A 22,380-nucleotide genomic window follows, 5' to 3' on the forward strand; every position below is an offset into this window, starting at 1 on the left:
ATGCCCTCTCCTCCAAGCGCTGATTTCATATTGGAAAGTGAGTGATTTAAACAAATGTTTCATTAACATACTGTTTTCCTGCTTGATGCTAATCGAGTAATTTGTTTTCCGTAGTTCTCATCCATCGAGTCATTTCATGCAACCCTCCACAGGACAATGTGAAACTCTTTGGGTCCCTAACAGGCACTCCAGGGAACATAGAAACCATCCAAACAACCAAACAAACAAGCAAAAACCCTTCCACTGAAGAGCTATACAGGCCCATTTGTTCTGGAACACACATCACATATGCTGCAGAACAGGACACACTCTCCCAACCCCCTCAGAGGGGATGGATTTGTACTGCTGGTAGCAAAGCGTCGTTCAGTGGTCACTGTGGGTCCCCGAGATGGAAGTGGGAGGGATGGGATGTTCAGGAACAATGTGGGGGTGTAACATTCTGTTTTGAGGCCCTACAAGGCTTGGTCCCGTTCTGTTTTGCTTATCTGGACAGGACTCTCGGTCTGCATTGGTTCCAAACCCCAAAAATTTCAAGGATATTTCTAACATCTTTTATTAATAGAAGCTCTTAAAAATTACATAGCAGTGCTCAGACGTCCTCCAGACTGGCAAAAGCAGGTACCATATAAGGGTTTGTTCCCCCAAACCTTGTGAGACACAGGGGGATGGCCTGACCGTGATGGCCACCACATCAATGAGAGGTCATTTTGGGGGGGCTCCAGCCACATCAGAATGGTTCTGTGTATGCCATTATGCCGCAGGTGAGATTGTTATTTAGTTCTATCACACATGGGGAGCAAAAACAAAACTCAATGAAGAGGTGAAGCATTTAAACAGTGGATTCTATGAAACCTGCTGGGTGCCAGATGCTATGTGTGTGGTAGAATGGGAGACCCACCCAGAGTGTGGAAATGACACTGGTGCAGTTGGCATTCCAGGCTCTGCCAGATATGAGCTGCAATGCATTGGACAAGTGACTTTAATCTCTGAGCTTCATCTCCTTATCATAAAGCAACAACAACAACAATAATACTAGTAGCAGTGGCAGCTAGCCTTTATCGAGCACCTACTATGTAGCAGGTGCAGCTGCAAGCGCCTTACAAACACTTGTTAAGCACCATCTCACTTAATCCTGAGACCACATGTAGGGAGACAGTATTAACTGCAGTTTATGGAGAGGCTCAGAGCTCAGTAACCGGCCAAGGCCACCCAGCTAGAGTGAATGTCAAGGTCTCAGTTCAAAACCACATCCACTTGCCTGCTGCGACCTCTGGAAAGAATAACAACCTCAGAGACTGCTGTGAATGTTACCAGACATGATTCACGGAGGTGAAAAGTGCTCTAAACTCAGGCCCTGAGTGTCAGTCCCATGAACACAGCCCACCGGCTCCCTGCTTGCCAGCCATCCCCTCGCCCTCCCTGACCTCTGGGAGGCCAGTGCGGCAGCCTTGTCCCTCCCTGGGATTAGGGGCCCAGTAATTCCAAGGCTGTTGGGGGAGGAGGCTGTCCCTCCTGGCACTTACTTTCTCAGAACGGCTATCTCATTCTCGATGCTGCTTTCCTTGCCCTTCAGCGCCTTCTTAGGGATGCACTTCACTGCAAACAGCTTTCCAGTTGCCTTCTCCTCGGCTAAGACCACTTCAGAAAATGCCCCGCTGTGAACAAAGAGGGAGAAAGGGAAGCGGTTTAGATTCAGGCGTCTGGGGTTCCACATGGCTCCTCCAATCCCTCCACCGAAGTCTGAGCAGTGATGACCCCCTGCATGATGGTTACGCTCTCAACCAAACGTCTCTATGCAAAGAAGTAGACACACACAAATGTGCCTCATGCAAAGGGCACGTGGATGTCCGCGTGGGGTTGGCTGCTTCCCAGGCCACCTGCCACCCTGTGCAACACCAATGTAGACGTCACTTGGGACCAAACGGGGAGGCTTCCAGAACGGTTCCCACAGAGAACGATCGGGTCTGTCTGAAGCTGTCAGCATCCACACCCCCAAGCAGAGGAGAAAGTCACAGGAAAATTTCTAGATTCCTCACAGGCCCGTTCATCTCAAGAAAACTTCAGAGCACTTCACAAACATTTAATTAATTCTCGCAAATAGGTGAGGATGTAATTAAAGTGTGTGTTGGTGCAACACGTGGTATTGACATGGGGTTAATTGGTAGGGGCATGGAAGTCTTCAATAGCAGTTTGTTTCTTTTTTAAACCAAACCAACAAAAACACACATGGTGCCCTATGTGGGGGAGACTTTCCTGCCTGGAAATACAAATTTAACTCTGTAAGGGCAGAGCCACAACCTGAGACTGTAACCAGGATGTTAGGGGCCAGAAAGCCCATTTCTCCCTGTGGCCAAGGAGCCCCAAAGCCAGTCAGTGGCCACCTCGTCCCCTCTCCCTGCGACCTCCTGTACTTGCCAGCAGGAAGGGCCTGGGTGCCACACTTGGGCAGGGGGAGGGACAGCTCCCCAGTTGGGGGACTTCCTGAAGTGTCACTGGGAAGCTCTGATTCCATACATCACTGTGATGAATGTGGTGCAGGTTTTCTGGATTTGTATTTCATAATTGCTCTTCTGACTGGTTCCGTGAGAGGCACGTGGTACTGTGAGGGGAGAACCCTACTTGGCCGACAATTTGTGGATTTGGGCAGAAGACCTGTGCTCTCACATTGTCCATTTGGTTCTCTTGTGGAATGCCTATGTCCCTCCCTCAGGTTTATACAATCACATACAGACCCTGACGGCAGAGACTGCTGTCATGGAAGTTAATGTTCCAACAGGAACGCAGTCCCAAGCACTCCGTTCATTGCAGTGAATTCCTCTCACTAAGTGGAGTGAATGCCTCTCGCTGGAAAGGATTTTAAAAATATATTTTTGTCTTCCTTTGGTCCATGACAGATGCATATCTTTGCCAGATGGGGGAGGTGAGGGAGAGTAAAGTTGTTCTCCTTCCCAGGAATCTCTGTGATGTTGACTGAAGAATGAAGACCCCAGGGCAGTACTGGGATGACACTGGTCCTCCTAGTGGTTTCTTTTGATGCAGGAGGGGTTGTCTCTCATTGTAAGTGTGTAGAAGCCACATTTAGTGCCTCTCTGAAGAATAAAGAGTTGCTCCTGAAAGTAGAGCAATAGAGAACAACTCAGTGGATTGTGCTTTTCCTTGGCCCACGAGCACAGATTCCCGTTACCGGGATCTGGAGCGGACAGTGGAGGAGCCTGTTTTTGTTTCAGAGCCTTGGGGATGTTCGGTCCCTAGCCCAAGTGTGGAGCCCTCCGAGGTCCTGTAATTGCACTGTGCCGGGGGGATGCTGGCTGCTGGCTGGGAGCTTGCCTCACAGGCACAGAAGGTGACAAAGATGGGATGGGACCCTGCCTGTGGGGGGCCACCTGCTTCCTCATTGAGCCAAACACTATTCACTTGCCTTCTTCAAGCTCTCCAAAGACAAAGCTCTGGTCTTCTCAGGGGTATGACATTAGCATAAATTATTATTGTTCTTGCAATAAATAGAAATCACTTCACGATACCTCCCTGTTCAAGGAAAGCTAATTAAAAACATCAAAAGCAGAAACTCATGAATAGTTTGGGCACTTTCAGTGTAATTACACAACAAAGTGACGTGTGTGTCTGTGTGTCTGTGTGTCTGTGTGTCTGTGTGTGTGGGTAAGGAGAAGGGAGGGGAGAAAGAGAGGGAGACGGATGCAGGCTGGGAGGGGACTGATGGCAGGAAAAAAGACAGAAAGACAAATGATCCAATAGTTCAAAAGCCTTCAGACAACCCAAGGAGATAAATTCCTAGGAACACAAGCAGGGACAGAGAGTTACAAAGTTTTTAAAGTACAAAGAGGTCACAGCAGGTTGCACTGTGTCATTTATGAAATACACGCACCACGCATGTAAAACTCAATGCTAGACGAAACTGCACTCACATCTTGAAATGGCTGTCAGTGGATGGCTGCTCCGGTCTGGTCCCCAAGCCCCCTGTTCTCAGATATCTGGCTTCTCCCCTACCACCACCTGGCTGGAGTCAGGAGGACAGCACCCCCCAGCGGGGTGTCTGCCAACTGCTCCATCCAAAGGCTCCTTCCAACCGCCCATCCTATTGGTCTTCCCTGTGGCATCTGAGGGTCTCGGCCTCCTTCCTAAAACTCCCTTCTTCTTGGCTCTACAACGTAGATTTTTCCTTCCTCTTTTACATCCACTGTCTCTCCGTGTCCACTGGCTCCTCTCCCTCCTGTCTCATGGCAGTGATTGCCAAAGTTTCCTCCTCAGCCCTCCTTTCAACCTATTGTCCACCCTCCCTGGAAAATCTGTTGCTTCCGGTTTTGGTTTCCACCACCTAGCTCCTCGTGGCTCTCTAACCTTTATCAAAATTTTAATCTCTCTCATGTGCAAATCTCATCTTTCCAGCTGCCTGTGAGGGCTTTCTGAGCTGAATCTCCTGACCAGCCTCTCAAGAACACCATAACCAAAGTAAAAAACAGTATCTTCGTCCAAAAACTTCTCTCCTCTGTTCTCTCTGATCCAGTAACAGAGCCTAAAAGCCTGTTTCCCTCCCCTCTCCCTCTCATTTCCATCAAGTATACTCAGGTCTTCTGCTAAAAAGACTCTCAAATGCCCATCTATTCCATCTCTACACCACCGTTCTGGTTCTAGGTCCAGTTACTTCACTCTGGACTGCTTCCAGGGCTCTCTCCTGACCCCTTGACCCCCAGTTAGCCCACCTCCCACCTGCTATCTTCTACCTGCTACTGGAATTCCTTCTCTAAAGCAAAGATCTGATTATGTCACTACCCTACTTAAAACTTTGAGGTGTCCCCTCTACACAGAATAAAGTTTGAACTCCTTTGCAAGTTACCCATGGCATTCAAAACTCTTCCCAACCTGGCCCCAATTTTGCAGGCTCATCTGCCTCTGGAGCCACCCTCCCCAACACAAACACGTGCCACCACACACATCTCCACCCAACTAGGGCAGTCAGCTGACAGTTTCCCTAACAGGCCCGTGTCACACCACTGGCTTTGGTTCAAATCCTGCCCCTGCCCCAACACCACCACCTCCTCCATGAATGCCATTCCTTTTTCTTTCTGTTTGGCACAGTTCCATTTATATGTTAAAGGGGCCCGCTGGTCTATTTCCTTCTCTTTGAAGGCTTTCTCAACTGTCTCCCAGTCAGACAAAATGAGGCCCTCCTTCTGAGGCTCACACACTTGGCTTACATCTATGTGACCCCCACTTACATATGCCACTGTGATCTTTTACGGGGGTGCCTGGTATGACAGCGGGAACCCTAAATCATTCTTTTCCGAATCTCCAATCCTAACAACACTTGCATCAACTGGTACCCAAAGCAGTTCTGACGATCACCATTACTTGGGGTCTCCTCTGATTCTCCATCTAGCCTTCTACATTCACCCCTGGCTATATAGATCCATAAAATAAACAACAGTGGCCCTCCCTTGTCTGGTTTCATTTGCTGCGGTTCCATTTACTCACAATCGTCCCACTGGATGGTCAGCCTGTGGGATATCAGTTTTGACTGATAAAAATATTAAACTTGTGGATCTATGACATGACATTTCTCCCTAAAAACCTTCATCCTCCTGAAAGAAGTAAAATTTGGTAGGAAAGAGGACAGGTCAGATTTTTATATAGACTTTAGAAAATACATAATCATAAAAGGAATAAAATTCCAGGGTTTTGAAAATTGTATGTTTTCAAGTTGTGACATGATATTTGATTTTTAAAGTAAACTATTATTCTATTTTTAAAAACACACCAAGTTTCCATCTAAATTAAATCTCCGTAATAAATTACTGAAAAGGTCAAACAAAAAGTTATTCTTGAAATGCTAAATATTTTTGGCTCCTGAAGATAAGCTGTACAAATTATAGAAGTTGAATCCTTCCCCTTTTTCTTCCACATTTCAAAGAAAATCAAATCATCACCTGGAAGGCAGCATACTCTGACTGCAAGCCAGGTACCCAGGGGGGAATAGTCTTTTGAGAGCTAAATTTCCAAGACTCGAGGAAAATGGGCACATTTTCTACTTGACTAAAGAATGTTAAACATCTACTTTTTCTTTTTTTAACTTCATACGTGATGGCTCTGAGGGGGGAAAAAGTTATCCTGTTTTGCTTTATCTAGTCAGTTTTAGAACAGAACCCTGGCATTGTACTGGCAGGCCATCCATGCCCACCCTGAGACTAGGTAACTGCTCGGTCCTCTCTGAGTGAAATGATCCCGCTCCAAATGACCAGTGGGAGGACAAAGAAAAGAAGTGGGGCTACGCTCTGGGAATTCCTTTTATTTCCTAGTTCCTTGAGTAAGTGGTACAAAATCCATGTGCTATGGCTAAAAACAGACATTAAAGAGTTTTAGAACTAAAAACAGACATCTACTTTCCAGTTCCTAAAAAATTCCTAGAGTTACTCACCTCACCCAGAGCTGCTGCTGTACATTGCGATCCGAACTCAGAGTTAAGCCAAGCCCAGGGATATGCAAGCGAGCCCACCTACTCATTATCACTTATTGTCATAAAAAGCAAAAACAAGAATCTATGGATTGTGCTTTCCCAATTTCTCATGATCTTTAACCTGAAGTTGTTAAGAAAAATGTATTTAAGACAAGTAGTGCATGGGCTAGCTCCTCTAAGCACACATAATTTAAAAATAATTCATTTATCATACAAGAGCAATTTAATCTCGAAATGGACAAACTTTTAGCCTCCGACAACCTACTTTGACATGTACATTTCAGGTGCTCCAAAATGTCCAGCCAACTGAACTGGCAAAATCTTAAAAAGACACCCATGATTTTCAACAAGAATCAGGAATTCCAGCGCTATCTTTTTGATTCACGATGGTACACTTAGCCAATTGCTCAGTAAAATTATATCCATCCCAAATTAGACCAAGAAATAATCAGAGGGTGCTGAAATGATCTGCCCTGTTAACTATTACTAGATCGTTGCCTTTTTGAGCTTTTCAGTCATTCTACATACAAATCAGGTTGATTGTCTTATTAATTTTATTAACAGCCTGCCTCTAGCCTATCACCTTTACTGCACCATGCAATGGGGCTGACAAACATAACCCCCAGTTCTCGGACCATAAATTAAAATGTTCCTTTCTACTAAGCATCCTATTTTCCCCAGTGTCAGGCCAGGCCACTAATAAAGGCTGGTGGAAAAACCTTAATGAGTGAAAAATGAAGTTGGTGATATATGGCTTTAGACAATAAAGAAACGGACAGATGTCTTTTAGACCTATTGTTCCAGAGAGAATCAATTCTTAAAATAGGAGAGCCTGTCCGCTAACCTTAGCAATAGTCTTACGGACCCCAGAGAATCCAAACAGACAATAGCAATAGTGGATTCAAAGCGTCTCCATGTCTAAGCAACCCTCCAGGCAGACATTGGGTGATTTTAGAAGTGGCAACAACTCTTCCTTGTAGAATTTCCAGCTTAAAATCTTTACTAATTCACATACCATTAATGACATCTTGTAGTGCTAATTCAGCCCACTGACCTAAAGAAAGCCATACCCAATCTGAAAAATAATGCTCTGCCAAGCGAACAAAGCAAAAAGAAAAGTCTTGTTTTCACATCTTTCAAGAACAAATAAGAGTGCATGAAAATTGGTATCCCATTTAAATATAACATTTATTCATTTGAGTGTGTCTTCTAAAAACCCTCTACTTGGAAATCACATAGTAAGCCATATGTTCGTTCATGCGAAGGCTCGAGCTAAAAGTTTTAAAATTTCATTTCTTAAAAATAACCTGTAACTCAGGCTCTTATTAATTTGAACCCATATCTCACCAACCAGTTCAAATTATAGACATATCCTCAATTTTAGTAAGCTATGCATTGGGACAGAGAGTCCTACTAAAAATAGCTATTCTTTGTCACTCAAAAAATCAAATGCTCTTTTTCAACTGGTAAATTCCACAATAACTAGCAACCTTGCATAAAAGCTTCAAGAATCATGACGAGATGTTCTTAAATAGTCATATGATTAGCCTGATTTTTGCGCAGATAATTCTCATTCCGAGTACATCCCTGCATCTAAAGCCACTGGGACAGGTTCGGATTATAACAATGCTTGTCACATAGGAAGGCTTCAAAACACCAGCACAGCCATTGCATGTGACATCTTTGGTTTCTTAAGATTTTTCCATGGCACTGAATCTTTACTGTTAATTGCTTCACTGATCCAAATGCAGAAGACAAATAAATTCCAAATGAATGCATACTGCCACATTTTAAAGAACACACTTCATTTACCAACACAACTTTTCCCCCTTCACTTCCCTGAAAGGGCCCCATATTTTATCTCTGCTCTTCTCCATTCACTTGTGAAAGGTTGATTTGGAACCTCAGTGAGTCAGTCCATTTTTCATAGCACACCGACACGGAGCATTATAATAAAAGCCTGGTTTTTGGAGGTGGTGGCAGGATAAAAGATTCGGTTCTCCTGGGATTACAAAGTCTCCTTGCAGCCCCAGCTAAAAGGCAAGTTACACTAAAAGGCACATCAAGTGTCCATGTGGGTCATACGAGCATTTGTTGTGAGGCTATATTTTATGTGGATGGTAGAGGTAATGACTTAGGTGAAATTAGCAATCCCCGTGCATTCTCCAGCTTTCTGCACTGACTGTGTTGGACTTCTAGGTCAGGGGTGTCCAAACTGTGGCCCGCAGGCCAACTGTGGCCTGCAATCCATTGTTAATTGGCCCACAGCAAATTCCAAAAATATATTTAGTTTACTTAAATAAACCAGGTGAGGCAATACGTACTTCACCTCAAGTGAGTGGCCCAGCTGTTTGTGTATTTTACCGCATATGGCCCTTGATGAAAAACATTGAAAAAAGTTTGGACACCCCTGTTCTAGGTGGTACTTCCCATATGAGGTCTTCACAGATTTGCTGTTTGACGAAGATTCTCCCTTCATGGGTGGCTCGTAAGAATGACACTCCGCTTTCTCACTCCCACCCCTTATGGCAGGGAAACCAGACCGAGCAGATGCTCATGTCCCCTTCTTCTATGACTGATGAAGACCCAGTGTCCTCCTAATGCCAAATCTACAGCCTTTGGAAGGGCTGATGGACATCATCCATGGTGGGCAAACAGCTGGGTGGATATTTATGCTTAACCGCAGCTGGGCATCCCTCAGCGGCCACACCAACTGCCAGGAGCCTCTGCAGGGCTCTCATTTTAAGCACTTTTTTCGTTTAAATTTTTTATTGGGTAACAATGTGTTCTTTCCAGGACCCACCAGCTCCAAGTCAAGTCGCTGTCCTTCAATCTAATTATGGAGGGCGCAGCTCAGCTCCAAATCCAGTCACGGTTTTCAATCTTCCGTGTTTCCCCGAAAGTAAGACCTAACCAGAAAATAAGCCCTAGCATGATTTTTCAGGATGACGTCCCCTGAACATAAGCCCTAATGTGTCTTTTGGAGCAAGAATTAATATAAGACCTGGTCTTATTTTGGGGGAAACACGGTAGTTGTAGAAGGCGCAGCTCACTGGCCCATGCGGGGATTGAACCGGCAACCTTGTTATTAAGAGTATTCGCTTAACCAACTGAGCTAACCAGCTGCCCCTTAAGCACTCTTTTAAGCTTATTCTAATTCTCGTTCAAGGCAGCTGTAGCAACAGGTAACTTGAAAGAAAATGCTTTTAAGCTCCATAAAAACTAAACTCACACATCAATGTACCCTTTAATTAGTCTCTCAAGCTCTCTCATAAAAAAGTCATTATTGGTACAATAATCCCTACATTAAAGGGACACTTAGCTGTATCTACTTAGAGAAAACAGAAGAGTTATCACAATCTGGTAAAAAAAAAATTTTTAAATCAATGGAAGTTTGAAATAGCAAGACATTGGAAATATCCTAAATATGCATCAACTTGACTGATTACGTTAATTACAATCTGAAAATGCAATGGATAACTATGCAGCCATTTGATATAATTTAGTAGATTTATGTGTGCGAATATGGAATTATCCCCAAAATATATTGTTACGTGAAAAAATAAAGGTGCAGAGCAAAGTGCCTATAGTGTTGCCACTTGCATCTCACACACACACACACACACACACACACACACACACACAGTCTCTGCAAAAACAAACAAGAGGCAAGTAACACTGTTGCCACCAGAGAGAAGCCTGAGAATGAGGCTGGCTGGGAGACTTAATTTTTACCCATTTTACTATATACTTGCACTGTTTTTTGCATTAAAAGCTATTTAATGAAGTGGGGGAAATTTTAGGAAAAGAGAGAGAGAGAATAATCATCCATGCAAAATGACCATCTAGCTAATTAAGGCCTTGTATTAGATGTTCCAGCTGGATGAAGCAACTAGCTATATACCCTATTGATCAACTGTCATTCAGATTCCCATTACACAGCCAGCTCACCCATGTGCTGTCTGGAAACCCATCCAAATAGGACTGGTGTGGACTGGTGGCCCAGCCCTCTCAGCTTCACCAATAAGGAAATTCAAAAGCTTTTGGAAGAAAACCTTTTCTTCATAGAGATCACTTATAAATAACACCATGGAAAGAAATCATTCATGGAGAAGTGGGAACTTGAAATGGATGAGTATGTCAACAGACAAAAACAACAGGGAATGCAGAAGGAAGTCAAGAAAGACAAGCTGACAAAAGCAGAACCTGTTCCAGAACCAAGCCCCGTCTGAATAGGGGTCTGACATACACGGAGCGGCGTGTAGGAGAGCGGCAATGCTTTATTACGCAGAGCACAATGCTGAGAACATGGTGTGTGTGTGTGTGTGAGAGAGAGAGAGAGAGAGAGAGAGAGAGAGAGAGAGAGAGAGAGAGAGAGACTATGAAACACCCTTTATACTCACAACACTGTAGCGTCCTGTGGCAAACAGAATAATGAGCCCCTAAACATATTCTTGTCCCAATTCCCGGACATTCCCGGAACTGTGAATGTTCGTTTACATGGCAAAAGGGCCTTCTAGGCTGTGATTAGGTTAAGGGTCATACTATTGGGAGAGTATCCTGGATTATTCAGGTGGGCCCAAAGTAACCACGAGGGTACTTATGAGAGGGAGGCAGGAGGGCCAGAGTCAGAGAGGACATGGGACCCCAGAAGCAGTGGTCAGCAGGATGCCATTGCTGGAGGGGGACCATGCCCTCAGGAAGGCAGACAGCCTCTAGATGCTTGAAGAGGCAAAGAACAAACAGGTTTTCCCTGGAGCCTCAAAAGGAACACAGCCCTGCAGACATCCTGATTTTGGCCCAGTCAGAGCCGCTTGTGGACTTCTGACCAGAGCCATAAGATACTAAGTCTGTGCTGCCTCAATCTACCAAGTGTGTGGTAATTGTTACCGCAACAAGAACCAACCAACACAAACCTGTATTATGAGTATTTGTCCCTAGCTTACAGATGAGGAAATTGACCTCATCAAGGTTCAAGAACTTGTCCAACTCTCAAAGCCAGTGCCTGGAGGTGCTGGATCCAAACCCAGATGTGAGGGGTTGGGGCAATGCTGCCCCAGGAGGAGTAGCTGGGGGTCCCACTGGGGCTACAGTGCACACCAGATGCAAGACTGTCCCTTAGTGCCGCAGGCAGTAAGAAGGGATGAGGTTGTGAACAAATGAGATAAATGAACACAGCTGGTTACTACGAGTGATTCTAATCTGATCAAATGTACCATGGGTAATTCCTTGTGTTCTTCTACAGGTAAGTGTGCTTCCTGCCAAAGTGATACAGCTTTGCCATGCTGGAAGTTCACTTACAGCAAATGTTTTTCCTTCTTACACTATGGAGTGATACAAAAGACACTTTCTGTATTTGCACCTTGAAAATTCCCTTCTTTCTACGTTAGTGTTTGCTTCATAACTGACTGAGTCAGTCACCCGATGCTAACCAGATGGAATACCTTGCACGTCTTTTCATCATTGAGCTGCACTCTGGACACTTTCATACATAAGGCTGTAGATAGAAGTTGGTCAAGATGCAACTATTCTGCGCTCCTTCTATGTAGAGAAAAATATTCCTTTGCCCAGGAAGGCAGGTTATTGGCAAACAATGAAGCTTCCTTGCCCTAGATAACAGCACTACCTTCACCATCATCTATACTGCTTATTAAAGCCTATTAGAAGCTTATTTACAAAATATTTGCCAAGCATTTGCTAATTCTACCAATAACCCTGGCATGATCACATTATTCCCATTTTACAACTGAGAAAACGGAAATTCAAAGAGGTTCAAACTTCGTTAACAAGGTAATCAGCTGACACTGTAATCTAAGTTTGACGCCCAAGTCATGCCTTTCCATTTTTAAATGACACCACCTCTCCAGGTGCACTTAGGTCCATAATTCAGGAAGAAGAAGAGTGGGTGAGCTGCATAGGTGTTTCACACTGTGTTTCCCCCTTCTTCCCCCACAAAAAAAAAACTGTTCCTGTCACTGGCAATCTGGGAGAAATTCACAGAAACTTTCTTACCCAGAGAACCCGTGAATGGAGGCCCCATAACCTGGGCTCCCCCCTCAGTTTCTGACAGCGCCTGCCCACTTCAAACCCAAGGGCTGAAGGCAGAAGGTTCTCTTCCCTCCTCCTTCCAGAACCCACCTCCTCCGTTAAAGGAGAATGGAAGAATTTTTAATGTGGACTTTCTGTTCGTGTTCCTAAGCCACTCCTTACATGGCACTCCAAACGGGCCCCCTCCTTATTGCCTTTATAGCTTAAAACTCTACATATAACTTTCACTGTTTTCAACTGTAGAAAACGTCAGTAGACTCAAGACTGACCCTTCTGCTGCCCCATCTGCTAATTCCTTCTCTTTCTAAACTGCCCACACATCTCATTATTCATTTCCTGATTAACAGGCGATGTGACCTTCGAGAGCAACTGCAAGTTCTCCCATGTCCTACTGCATAATCACACACACACTGTCTCAGCTGGAAGGGAAGGAGTGGTCCCTGGGCCCTAGTGTCCTGACGTGAGGTAAAGCTTTACTCCTCATCCAAATCATATACACACAACCGACTAATCAATGTGTTGTGAAGTGCTGATTACAACATTATTTCTGGGCAAAAATAAGAGTAAGTCTGCCTGGGGCTGCCTATAAACAAAGTCCAGAGGCATGGGGATACCATCCGCTGGCTTCTTCCCCCCATGACTTCACCATCACAGAGACAGAAATGAATGCAGGGCCTCTGCCAGCCCTCCCCAGTCTCCAGAGACAGGAATAATGACCTGAGTGCTCTGAGCCCCACAGAGACCCCCCTCGCTACACACGTACACACACACACACACACACACACACACACACGCGCACGCACGCACGCACAGGCTCTGGACTTCTCTCAACCTGGCAGAGAAATGCATTGTGGGCTCAGCTACACATCTGTCTCTCCCGGTGCAAGGCAGCGTGCATCCGTGAGAAACTCTGAGCTTCTCCCCTGACTCTGCAGTATTCAGGGACAGGACACTCTGAGATTTAGGAAAGTTAAAGCAGAGTGAAACCCCAATACAGTGAGACTCCCCAAGGTAGAGTAATCTGAGGAGTTCCAAAAGGCTTGCCTGCCCAAAACATCTCCCCACATTGGCCCCTTAAGATGCTTGAGCCACTTGTTTGGGTTCAGAGACATGCCTATAGACATCCCCTCTGAAACCCAAGTGTAACTCCCAGGAGTATGCCACGTGGTAAGTCCTGAATGACACTGGAAACGATCCACAGTGTAAACCTCAGTTAGAGCTGGCCCTGCGATGATGAACTGTACACCCAAAGAAACCTGAACTACAAGTTGTCACAGACCCCTCTCTGTGCACATTCGCTTTGCACCGCTTCCTGGAGGTGGTGAGGGACAGTGAGTGGCACACGTCCTTGGCCTTGCTGCTGCCTCAGTGCACGCGCCACACATCTGTCAGCAAAGGAGCAGGGAGCACTCTTCCATGGGGGCCCTGAGGACACAGACGTGAAGGGAACAGACCTTCTGACCCAGGGAGCTCCCCAGTGGTGACGAGAGAGGGAAACTATAAACAAATACCATGGGTGCCGAAAACATGTCTACAAGTGGACACTTTGGTCAACGTTGCTCAAGCAGTAGTTCACCATTATCAGAAGTGTCTGGACACTGATGGTAACCACTTTGAGCACCTCTCGTAACTGCAGGAGTCAAACGTGACTTGTATTCATCTTCTGTTATCGGTATATATTGAGTATTACAATTTTAATACAGTTTTCCTTTCTTAAAATGTGTATACATTTTTTGGCTTCATCTGTATGTGTGTCAGGGGTTGGTAAGAACTAGAAACAAGGAAACACAGGGAGAAGGGGACAGGCATGTACACTCATAGGCGGGTGGCCGAGGTTGGCCTCTTTGCTGAGAAAGAAGTGGAACAAGGAAGAAAGCCATGAGCATGTCTGGGAGACTTTTTCAGGAGGAAACAAATGGTTACAAATGAAAGGCCTTGGGGTACGTGAGGGCTCTGGCTTGGTAGGAGAGGAGCAGGGCGCCGGAGTACCCCCAGCACACGGGGTCCAGGAAATCCAGATAGAGAGCTAATGCCCGCGGCCATGGCTAAGGTTTGGTGGCGTTTTGTTTTTTCTGAAATCCGTTGGTTGTAGGACAATATTTTCTTCTGTGTGAGAGCTAAGGAAAAGCATGAAAAGTCAAGCCCAGCATCGGCTGCACAAAAGCCATCATTCTAGCTAAAATAACTAATCACTCTCACGCTCCCTGAAAAGTAGAATTGACACTATTTAGCCAAAGTTCCTCACGAAGCATACGAGACTTAAGGGGGGACCACTTTGTAAGTTACATAAATGCCAACTGCTATACTGTACACCTGAATTAATACTGAAAGACAACTGTAACTGAAAAAAAGAGAAGTCCTCATGAAGTAGGAAGGGGGCCTTGTGTTCTTCCCTGAACCATCCCAAGAAGCTGCTGAGACTTAGCCTCTGCCTCAGTTTTGTCACCTGCAAGGTGGAGATGAAGCTCCGCCTTTTGACTCCAGTAGGAGGTGCAGAGGTGAGAGCTCCAGGCCTGCTCTCAGACCCCACATGAGCACAGGCTTGAACCCTAGCATCGGCCAGCTCCGACTCCCGCACTGTCACACGCATGTCTTGGGTGCTGGCTGCGTTTGATTCTGCATCTCATCACGAACCTGCCGACACCGAGCCACTGGCCTGCACTCCTCAGGCCCTGCCTGGAAGTGGCACTTCACCCTCATAGTGGCAGAAGTCATTTCAGTGACAAAAGAAGGTTACGGAAGTTTATCTAAACCACACACACACGTAACACTAAAATGATTTAACTTTGTTTCGTTTGCCACATTTTTTAATGCTTCTGAAAAGTACGCTTAAACATAGAAACTGGATCCACAGATTGTTTTCACAGTTAAGTCAGATCTACCTCACAAGCAGCAGGAAGCAAAATGAACTCGTTTTCTCTAGTCACTGCTGCCTTCCGTTCTCCTCCAGGAACAAGTCACTATGTATCAACCCTCATAAATGACAGGACTGCAGAACCAAACAGATGGGCTGTCAGTCCCCAGGATGCTTCAGTGCTGGCACCTTTCCCAGGGATAAATATCAGGGACAATTATAATGACTTTGTTTCTTTGCTTGATTTTTAAACAAAAACACTAGTCCAGGTCTCCCTTCCAAGTGTGCACTGCCATTGGCTGGCTGAGCCTTTTTCATTCTATAAACTTCTCCTTATTCGAACAGAAAAGATCAAAGTGTAAATTTTAAAAAGGAAAAGATGAGAACACATGTCACGTCACTGTTAATCAGCAGAATGTCTGATACAGCATCCAAGCAAATGATATTTAGTAATTGAGTTCCAATACCTTAGCTGTGCTATAATACATGAAGTCTGACAATTAAGTTTGCGAACTTGTTGCAACGATGCTGCTAAGCTTTTTTGATATCAGAGGGATTATTCATCATGAATTTGTACCAACTGGACAAACAGTTAACCAAGTTTACTATTTGGAAGTGCTGAAAAGGCTGCATGAAAAAGTTAGATGACCTGAACTTTTTGCCAACAATTCATGGCTCTTGCATCACAACAATGCACCAGCTCACATGGCACTGTCTGTGAGGGAGTTTTTAGCCAGGAAACAAATAACTGTATTGAAACACCCTCCCTACTCACCTGATCTGGCCCCCAATGACTTTTTTCTTTACTCAAAAGTAAAGGAAATATTGAAGGGAAGACGGTTTGATGACATTCAGGACATCAAAATACGATGACAGCTCTGATGGCCATTCCAGAAAAAGAGTTCCAAAACTGCTTTGCAGGGTGGACTAGGTGCTGGCATCAGTGCATAGCTTCCCAAGGGGAGTACTTCGAAGGTGACATTAGTGATATTCAGCAATGAGATATGTAGCACTTTTTCTAGGATGACTTTGCAAACTTAATTGTCAGACCTTGTAGAAAACATGGGATCTTTAAAGATGTTGCTTAAATTTCCAAGTAAAAAATACAATTAAAACGTTGGAAACATTTCACGAGAAAAGAATTAGAAGGTATGTGTATGTTACCTCCATAAGCAAGACACAAAACCCCAGAATAATATTGGAAAAGAGAAAATACTCAAGTCTTACAAATACAACATTGGGGCATAGCAAAAGATACTGTAAGCAAAGTAAAATTGGGAAAAGCATACGCTGGGGTGGAGGTGGACGAATCATTGTAACCCATAAGACAAAGAGATAATATCCTGTGACATTAAGGGCTTCCCACTAAGGCTGCCACACACACAACTTTAGGGGCACTGTTCACAGAAGCCATGCCCAGCAGAGATGCTGTCATCCTGCAAATCGATGTGGGCAAGGATAAAAGCACGCAATTCACAGACTGGCCAATGAACATAGTAACCGACGCTCCACTTCAGTAGTCCAGAAAATACTAAGTAAAACTTCAACAGGACTACTTTCTTCTTATCGGGTTGGGGAAACATCAGTTTATGTGGGAAGGTCGCTGCCTATAAATTGTGACAGCATTTTTGAAAACACATCTGGCTATCCCTGTCAAATTTCATTCTAAGAAATCTATCCTATAGAAATAAAAGCATTATACAAGGGTATGTGTATAAAGATTCCCATTGCACACTGTCAGAGATGGAAGATAATGAGAACAACATAAATTCCCAGTAATAATGGAATGTACATCTACCATGGACTATTACACAGCTACTGTAAAGAATGAGTTAGAGCTGCATGTATTCATCCGAAAGGATGTAATAACCCAGTTGATCTAGAGGGATATAAATACCCCAAACAAGAAAAGTAAGCTGTGATAGAGTCATTCCGTGGAATACTCTGGAGTACAAGGTATGATAAAAAAATATGGTGAATGTCTGAGTTTTTAAAAATGTATTACAGTAAAAGATACATTGCCACTAATCCCTCTCAAAATATTCCCCCTTGCTTCGAACACACTTATCCCACCATTCTTGCAATTTTCTGAAGCAGTTCTGGAAGTCCTCTTTCGTGAGTGTCTTTAATGGCACTGTCATGGCTGCCTCGACATTTTGAATCAATTCAAAACATTTTCCTTTCATGGTCATTTTGACTTTGGGGAAGAGCCAAAAGTCACACAGTGCCAGATCCGGTGACTAAGGTAGATGAGGACACACTGTAATGTTTTTATTTGACATAAATTGCCATATCCCAGAAGCGATGTGTGACCCAGAGCATTGTCATGACGGAGGATGAAGTAACGACACTCACAAAAGAGGACTTCCAGAACTGCTTCAGAAAGTGACAAGAATGATGAGATAAGTGTGTTCTGAAGCGAGGGGGAGTATTTTAAGGGGGACTAATGGCAATGTGCCTTTTACTGTAATAAATCTTTTAAAATTTAAACATTCACCGTATTTTTTATCACACCTCGTAAATTAAATGATGACATCTATATGTATTAACAGGGATAAATCTTGAAAATATAACAATGGGTGAGAGAAAGTAGATTATTAAAAGATACCTATAGTACTGATTCCGTTGATGTCACTCTGTAAAACACATACACGACAATAACACGAAGCCCTGCATTGTTGGGACATGTAGTATATACATATGTAGCAGAAGTATTTATTATGCAGACACACAGTAAGAATGCACACCAGCTTCAGACACAGGTTGTCTCTGGGGAGGAAAAGGAATGGGATGTGTATCCATTAGTGTGTCCTGTACCCATAACACTGGGTGGAAGACCTGCCTCCAACCAGGGACATCTGTACTAGACTCTGAGGAGAGTAAAATTAAGGCCATGGTGTTAAGCCACTAAAATTTGGAGGTTTACTTGTTCAAGCAGCTAACATTACTCTAATATACCAAGCTGCAAAATGATTATACAATTCCCAACTTTCCTTTCAGCTAGAGGTGGCCAATGAGATTTGAACGAAAGTCATTGTGTGACATTTAAAAAAGAGGTCTTTAGAAGGGGTTGATTTGACATAAGGTACATTGTTTGGTCCCTTGCCCTTCCTTTCCTTCTAGAATAAGAACATGATGGCTGGATCTCTAGTGGTCAACTTGTGACCCTGAGGATAGAAATTCTTGCTACTGGTGATAGAATCAAAAACCACAAAGGTCCTAGGTTCCATGAGACTTCATAGAGCCACCAGGATAGCCCTGGATTCCCTATTTTAAAAATTATTTTACGTGAGACACAATCTGTTCACACCATGTCAATAGGAACTCTGTTATTATCTGCCAAATTCATGACTTTACTAATAAAATGGCCCTAAGAACTATACAATGAGTGTGGAGCATCTCTGTCATATTGAAGACCAGTGAGAGGAAAGGTGGATCAATGCAATAATACAGAGCCATTAAAATCATGGCAATGAGGACTGAAGAAGCATGGAAAACTTTATCTAAACAGCAAAACCCAAATAAGTACACTGTGATGGTATAAAAAATACAGTTGGAAGTTCAGTGCATGAAAATCAGGATTTTAAAAGGATAAACTCATGACTGATCTGTCTGTGAAGGAGCATTGCATCTTATTAAGAAATAATGACCAGGAGATGATATCCGGAATGGTACTGTGTTTCCCCAAAAATAAGACCTACCCAGACCATCAGCTCTAATGCATCTTTTAGGGAAAACATTAATATAAAACCTGGTCTTATTTTACTATAATATAAGACAGGTCTTTAATGTAATACAATATAATATAATGTAATGTAATGTAATATAATACCGGGTTTTATATTAATTTTTGGTCCAACAGATGCATTAGAGCTGATTGTCCGACTAGGCCGCATTTTCAGGGAACACAGTATATGACACACTTCCTTCCATGCCAATGATCTCACCACCAGATAATGCAAGAGAGAGGTGTCAGAGTGGGGAAATACCAACCACAGCCAACAAACAGAGATGCACTCAGAAAGGTCAATCTTAAAAATAAAATGAAAAGAATTAAACATGGCTCTTTTGGCCAAGTGATCAATACATATCTGTTGAACGAATGAATAAGGACAGCATATTTTTACAAAACCTAAACAACACAGAAGAAAAAGGGCAAGGTGCTCTCTCAAATTAAGAAAAAGAAACCCAGTTATGAATGGAAAAAATTAAATTTTTTTCTATTCTAGGGATGATTTAATTGCTCGATAATCTACAAAGGGAGGGTGTTATCAAGTGGAAATAAAGGGCTAACCTGGCCAAAGCTCCCCACTGTGGAGTGTATTGAATATCCTTTACTGGGCAGAGCTGGATTACGAACCTGTTAGAAATGAACCACTGTGTTTCCCCGGAAATAAGACCTAGCTGGACAATCAGCTCTAATGCGTCTTTTGGAGCAAAAATTAATATAAGACCTGGTATATAGCATATCATATCATATCCTAAGACCTGGTCTTATTTTACTATAATATACTTATATTATAGTAAATATAAAAATATATATAAAATATATACAAATATATATATATATATATATATATATATATATATATATATATATATATATATATATATAAATAATGTACTTATATTATAGTAAAATAAGACCGGATCTTATATTAATTTTTGTTCCAAAAGATACATTAGAGCTGATTGTCCGGCTAGGTCTTATTTTCGGGGAAACACAGTATGACCGAGTTCCCTGATTCCTAGATTCTAAATCTTTGTCATTGGAGACAGAGAATCTCCTTTGCCTCTTCATCAGTTCCCTGGCCTCAGTTACTACTCCCACTCATCATTTAGCAGCTATTTGCCACATCAGCCACTCCATGAGAAACACCAGCAAAAGTCACTTTTTAGTTTGTGAGAGACCCAGCTAGACCATTATGATAATATTATTTCTAGGAACCAAAGAGAGAGAAAGCAATGTCAAGTGACAGCAATTTTAAGCCTTATTTGTCAGTTATAATTACTCTGCATTCTATAATTTATCATTTGAACATGGAAGATGTCTTAAAAGAACGCCCCACCATGCTATTCTGTACAAAATGTGTTTCCTTTTGTTTCTTCCATTCTGACGAGTCCCTGGAGTCTCCCCTGCTCCACAAGGATTCACAAAGGCAGACACTGTACTCATTCTGTTTATCATTAGTAACTTGGTTCCAAATAATTGGACTTTACCCACAGACAATATGTTTAAGCAAATGTGATGCATACAGATAAGGAACACCCAGGCACGGGAACCTTCTGATGTCGATAATTTCCATGCATCCCTGGCAACCGTTATCTCATTTCAGCACGTGGCAGAAAGGAAAATGAATGCACCCTGGGTAGGTTGCTGACGGGAGCCTTGCCTTTTGCCTGACTGAGTCTCTAACATACACCACAGACTTCTGAAGAAAAACCAGTATCAGTCGTTCATCACCAATTTGTGATGGTCTCGCCACCGATGTCCAAAGCAAGAATGCTGGGGTAGCTCCCATTTAGGATCCTTTAAGCTACTACTCTAGTTATTTTATCCTGGACAGTGTATGACTTCTGATCACCTCAGTCTCCAGACTAATGATGGAAGAGAAGGAAGGAAATTTGGAATTGCAAGGCAGAAAGGTGGAAGGGGGGCACAAAACAAATACACAAAAATGGTTCTTGGCAGAAAGCACATGAGAACTACTGCCTCCCCACGAGAATCCCTGTTAATCATCCATAGTCCTGTAAAAAATCACAGCAAGACTTTTGTGCTTCTCCATATGTTAAGTTGCACAAACTTAAACTATAAGCATTCAAATCAGTGAGCAGTATTTTCCCACCAGAATATCTACCATGCTGAATGGAGCCTCCAATCAATTTTAGATCACAAACTATTAGACTTAAAAGAGCCACAAAGATCATCAAGTTCAATCCCCTCATTTCCCAGAAAAGGAAATGGGGGTCAAGAAAGCTAGAGCGACTTGCGCAAGGTCCTGGCATTCACAACACTGGGACAATTCAGTCCAGCGCTTTCCCCCAATTAGACACTCACGGTCACCTGGAAGACGGACCTGCCCAATCTCCCACCCACAGTGTGAAGGGAGGGCCTTAATGCTGCTCCTCGGGCAGGGGCCAGCCACCTCCCAGGTCACTATGGAGCTGCGCTCAGAAGCACACAGCCTCTGGAGCCAGCCAGCCCTTGAGCTAAGTCCCCACACCAGCACTTCTGAGCCGTGACATTTTGGGGCAGTAACTTAACCACCCAGAGCTTCTGTTTCCCCATACACACAATAGGGACACCTACGATTACCTTCCCCAAGTCTGCACTAAGCACTATGTGCTTATGTGTGTAAGGCACATTACCCAGCTGGATACATCATGGCCCAGCGGCTAAATATCTTCTTCATGAGGACATAGAGAAAATTCACATTTAATTATTTGCATTTCCAAAGCCTTACCTCAATGAAACACATGGCAATGGATCTTCCTTCACCTCAGTGTAATACAGGGTGAAAGATATCTTATCTATTCTCTTCCATATTTAATCATATCCATCCTGAAAGGTTAATGCATACCTTGCTCTAGAAAAGTCTTTAAAATACAGTAGTACCTCAGTTTTCGAACATCTCTGTTGACAAATATTTCAGTTTACGAACGTGTAAGCCCAGAAGTAAATGCTTTGGTTTTCCAACACGCCTCGGAAGTCATGTCACACGGCTTCCACTGAGTGCAAGATCCTGAGGCCTAGCTGTCGGCTGTTTTCAAACATTTCAGAACTCGAACGGTCTTCCAGAACAGATTACGTTCGGAAACCAAGGTACCACTTGGTTTATATATGGTACCTTAGGCTTTCTTCATGACTTTTCACAGCACTCATATCTTTAAAAATTATATTTGCTTAAAGGATGGCCTTTCTTGCTTAGCAATAATGAGCAAAATTGGTAAGTCCCTGCATAAAGGAATACCCAGCTCTGTTTGGTTCATCTCCAACAACCTTAGAAAA

At 43.5% G+C, this 22,380-nt stretch overlaps 1 protein-coding gene across 2 annotated transcripts in view; it reads right to left on the reverse strand.

The window, feature by feature from the left end:
- The window catches only part of CAMK1D (calcium/calmodulin dependent protein kinase ID), a 376,228-nt gene that overhangs the window by 231,562 nt on the left and 122,286 nt on the right, over positions 1-22,380 (reverse strand). For both annotated transcript variants that reach the window (XM_074324976.1, XM_074324975.1), the window contains exon 2: positions 1,524-1,655. In XM_074324976.1, coding sequence (XP_074181077.1) covers positions 1,524-1,655 — 132 coding nt within the window. The remainder of the gene's footprint in view (positions 1-1,523; positions 1,656-22,380) is intronic.

Source organism: Rhinolophus sinicus, linkage group LG02, assembly GCF_036562045.2.
Source record: "Rhinolophus sinicus isolate RSC01 linkage group LG02, ASM3656204v1, whole genome shotgun sequence".
NCBI lineage: Eukaryota > Metazoa > Chordata > Mammalia > Chiroptera > Rhinolophidae > Rhinolophus > Rhinolophus sinicus.